The sequence below is a fragment of the Miscanthus floridulus genome, chromosome 16 (assembly GCF_019320115.1).
Source record: "Miscanthus floridulus cultivar M001 chromosome 16, ASM1932011v1, whole genome shotgun sequence".
NCBI lineage: Eukaryota > Viridiplantae > Streptophyta > Magnoliopsida > Poales > Poaceae > Miscanthus > Miscanthus floridulus.
In genome coordinates this window covers 50,098,674-50,099,817 of record NC_089595.1, presented here as the reverse complement: position 1 = coordinate 50,099,817, position 1,144 = coordinate 50,098,674, and the positions used below count along the sequence as shown (strand labels likewise).

The 1,144-nt window shown below is 61.0% G+C and overlaps 1 protein-coding gene across 1 annotated transcript; it reads left to right on the top strand.

The window, feature by feature from the left end:
• Window positions 1-234: 234 nt before the first annotated feature.
• LOC136510669 (uncharacterized) lies at window positions 235-675 on the top strand. The gene has a single exon (XM_066505043.1). The coding sequence runs from the start codon at window positions 235-237 to the stop codon at window positions 673-675; it is 441 nt and encodes a 146-aa protein (XP_066361140.1).
• Window positions 676-1,144: the final 469 nt, after the last annotated feature.

Sequence of the window (1,144 nt, the reverse complement as noted above, 5' to 3'; positions counted from 1 at the left end):
AAAAAATGGTATTCATATTTTTGAGTGTATTTTGAGGTCGTGTGCAGGGACATTCATGAAATTTCGAACATCTGTTTCACGAAACATGACCACCAACTTGTTAAAAAAGTGTTTTTTAATTATATAAAATGCAAACGAAGTCCAAAAATCACGAAACTTGCCGAGGTGTCGTGTCATCGCATGTAGAGGCTATGGTAAAAAATTTAGAAGTTTTTGAGCAAGTTGTGACGTATGATGCCTAAACCGCGCCACCTAACCCTAGCGGGCCGGCCGGCCCGCGCGCTCCCACTCTCCCTCCAGTCGCGCGCCCTGGCCCCGCCCCGCCGCCGCAGACCACCGGCGCCGTCGGACCTCCGCCGCGGCCGGGTCTGCCCTCCACGGCCGGTGGTGCACCGCCCTGCCCCGGCCCCCGCCCCTGCCCCGCCTCGCCGCCGCCCGACCTCCGCCGCAGGCGGCCTCGCCCTGGCCCCGCTCGGTCGCCACGGACCACCGGCGCCGCCGGACCTCCGCCGCGGCCGGCCCGCGCCCAGCTCTGCCCTCCCCGGCCGGTGGTGCGCCGCCCCGCCCCAGCCCCGCTCCGCCGCCGGACGTGGACACGCTGGTGGTGCCCTACCTCGGCTGCCCCGCACCCCTGAATCACCGGAGTGGAGGAGATCAGCAGGAGCAGGGGAGTAGAGGAGAGAAGGGAGGTGGAGGAGAGGAGAAGGGAGAAGGAAGAAGGAGAAGGGAGGAGAAGGAGAAGGAGAAGGGAGGAGGAAGGAGAAGGGAGGACGAGGAGCCTCGGCCACCGGCCACGCCCCTCGCCGTTCATCCCCGCCGTCGTCCTCGCCCTCACTGGAGACAAAGGTGACCCCGGCACCGCGTCGCCCAACTCCACCGCCACCCAAGGTATAAAGCCCCTCCGGTTGTCGGCCTTCGTGCCTTGTATGTCATTGACGTCCTTCGTGCCATATGTGGATGTGTGGGCCTTCGTGCCATACGTGGATGTGTGGGCCTTCGTGCCGTATAAATGCTATCGGCCATCGTGCCGTATATATGCTGTCGGCCATCGTGTCGGCTTTTTTCTTGTAGGTTTTGGAAACCTCCCTGTACAGGGGAGGTTCTGCCAAAATTTTAAACTTATAGTATTCTAATTCTTCTTTTG

Excerpts from the sequence above, each read along its gene's own strand:
- LOC136510669 (XM_066505043.1), top strand. The coding sequence starts at position 235 with ATGCCTAAACCGCGCCACCTAACCCTAGCGGGCCGGCCGGCCCGCGCG.